The sequence below is a fragment of the Colletotrichum chrysophilum genome, assembly GCF_026319265.1.
Source record: "Colletotrichum chrysophilum strain AFK26 chromosome Unknown scaffold_503, whole genome shotgun sequence".
In the NCBI taxonomy this organism is placed as follows: domain Eukaryota; kingdom Fungi; phylum Ascomycota; class Sordariomycetes; order Glomerellales; family Glomerellaceae; genus Colletotrichum; species Colletotrichum chrysophilum.
Window position 1 is genome coordinate 1 of NW_026517790.1, and position 2,269 is coordinate 2,269.

General features: G+C 61.5%; 1 protein-coding gene across 1 annotated transcript; it reads left to right on the forward strand.

Moving 5' to 3' along the window:
- Positions 1–329: 329 nt before the first annotated feature.
- COL26b_014516 (uncharacterized protein) lies at positions 330–857 on the forward strand (the record flags this gene model as incomplete). The annotated part of the gene is made up of 1 exon (XM_053187087.1): positions 330–857. A coding segment is annotated over one exon (528 nt), but the record flags the coding sequence as incomplete, so codon positions are not given.
- Positions 858–2,269: the final 1,412 nt, after the last annotated feature.

The window sequence follows — 2,269 nt, forward strand, 5'->3', positions numbered from 1 at the left end:
GACCTGACCCTGACCCTAACCCTGATCTGCCCCGGCGGCCGCGGCTTGCCGCACCACGACCACGACCCCCACCCCCTGACCCTAACGCAACGACAACAACCCCATACTCGATATTCCTCCGCGTCGTCGCCTCGCGGAACACCCGCACCCGCTCCGGCCGGATCCCCGTCACGGCGAAAAACTCCCGCTCCTCCGCCGGCGGCAACGTCGCCGTCAAACACACCAACTGCGCCCCAAACTCCTACACCATCCGCCCCAACGCCCGCAACGCCGGCCGGAAACCCCTCGACCCGTCCAACACGACGTGGCACTCGTCCAACACCACCCAGTCCAACTGCTGCCGCCACTGCAACCGCCCAACGAAATCCCAGAACCCCTGCGTGACGGCTGACTCAGGCGTCATGAACACCACCGTTGCTGCCGTCGTGTTAGCCCGCCCGCCGCCGCGCCACGTCGTCAACGCCAACCCCAATCTCGAACACCGCGCGTCCATGTCGGTGCGCAACGCCACCAACAGCGTCATAACGATCGTCACCCCATCCAGTGCGCAATACGCCGGCAACATGAACGACAAACTCTTGCCGCCGCCCGTGCCCGTCACCTGCACGATTGGGTCGTCCCCGCGCATGATCGACCAGATGACCCGCTCCTGCTGGCCGCGGAACGCCGCCTACAGGTCCCCCATCATCTGCCGCAACTGCCTGCCAGCGTTGGCCAACTGCAACCGCGTGAACCGCCGCCGCCGCTGGCCCTCGAACTCCTCGTCCGCCGCCGTCGTCATCGTCCGCCGCCGTCGTCATCGTCCGCCGCCGCTTGGTGGGTGCCCCGCCGCCCCGGTCCTCCGCCCCGAACCCTAACAACCGGTGCCACTGCCGGCTGACGGCCCGGAACCTGTCCCGCAACGCCGCCGTGCCGAACGGTGCCTCCTGGTACAACCGACTGTATATCATCCCCACCACATGCGTGCCATGCCCTGCCTGCAAATCCAATACGCTATCCTCAACCCCTACGTTGTTATCATCGTTATCGTCGTTATCGTTATTTTTGTCGTCTGCCCGCCCGAACGCCTCGTTCAAATACCGGTTGGCGATAGCGACAGCTATATACTGCCACCCGCTGATGTTAATCTTGCTGCCAACCAACCGCTCACTGTGCTGCTGCATGATCCGCCTTGCCTTATCTGACGTCCACAACTGTTTGTCCGTCCACGGGGCCCAGCTGGGGGTGGCGTTAGTGCTCTCATCTGTTATAGTGTTATCACAGGCGTTATCATCCTCGCTGTTATCACAGGCGTCATCGCCTGCTGCCCTGCCTCTTACAACCACGTCGTCCGCCTATAAAAATGCGCTCTTCCGGTCTGTCTGATAGATGATGCCTCTTATCTGCTGCCAAAACAGCAACACCAACCATAAATACCACACTAATAACTCGCCAACCTCACGCAGCAAATACCAGTGTATCAACTTAGCTATCCCCATCTGGCGGTAATTCTTATGATATAATGTGACGAAACACATCATGCCGTCGTGTGCGAACACGTTCCTGACCCCGCCGTTAGCTGTGTTGCTGTGTCTGATGCCTGCTAACTCGGGCGCCCGCGCTGGCTGCCCTGCTACCATATGCATCAACATCCACAACCGCTCCCAGAACGATTCCAACGCCTGTTTGTATGCCTGCACCGTTCTCTCGCGGTATGGGTGGTGACTATTGCTGCGGTTGGACGTGGTCTCCTCCGCCTCTGCTGCTGCTGCTGCTGCCGCCGCCGCCGCCCCTCGCGTTGGGTCCAACCACGCCCGCCGCCGTGCCTCCGACTCTGCGATGCGCCGTGCGATCCACGCCTTCCCCTTGCCCACCCACACCTCATTGCAGTCGTCGTGCAAAAACGAATACCCTAGCTGGTCCTGGCTATGGTCGTCATGTATGCTGTCCCACCTAATGGCAGGCAACGCTGCTGCCAACGCCAATCGGCCTCCATACCCATCGCCATAGCTGTCACCACCATCACCATCATCACCATCATCACCACCATCACCACCATCATCGCCCACTATCGCCAACTACGCCAATAACGACCGCGCCTCCTGCGCCACCCCCTGGAACATCTCGGCCAACTCGCACACCCGCACCTGCACCCGCCGGAACGATATCCGGTCGCCGCTCCAATCCACCATCCCCGGCGCCACCGTGTTGAACCGGATGTGCATCCCGTACGTCCGCGCATCGTAAATCCAATTCATCACCCAGGGCTCATCATCCGGCCGGCCGGGCA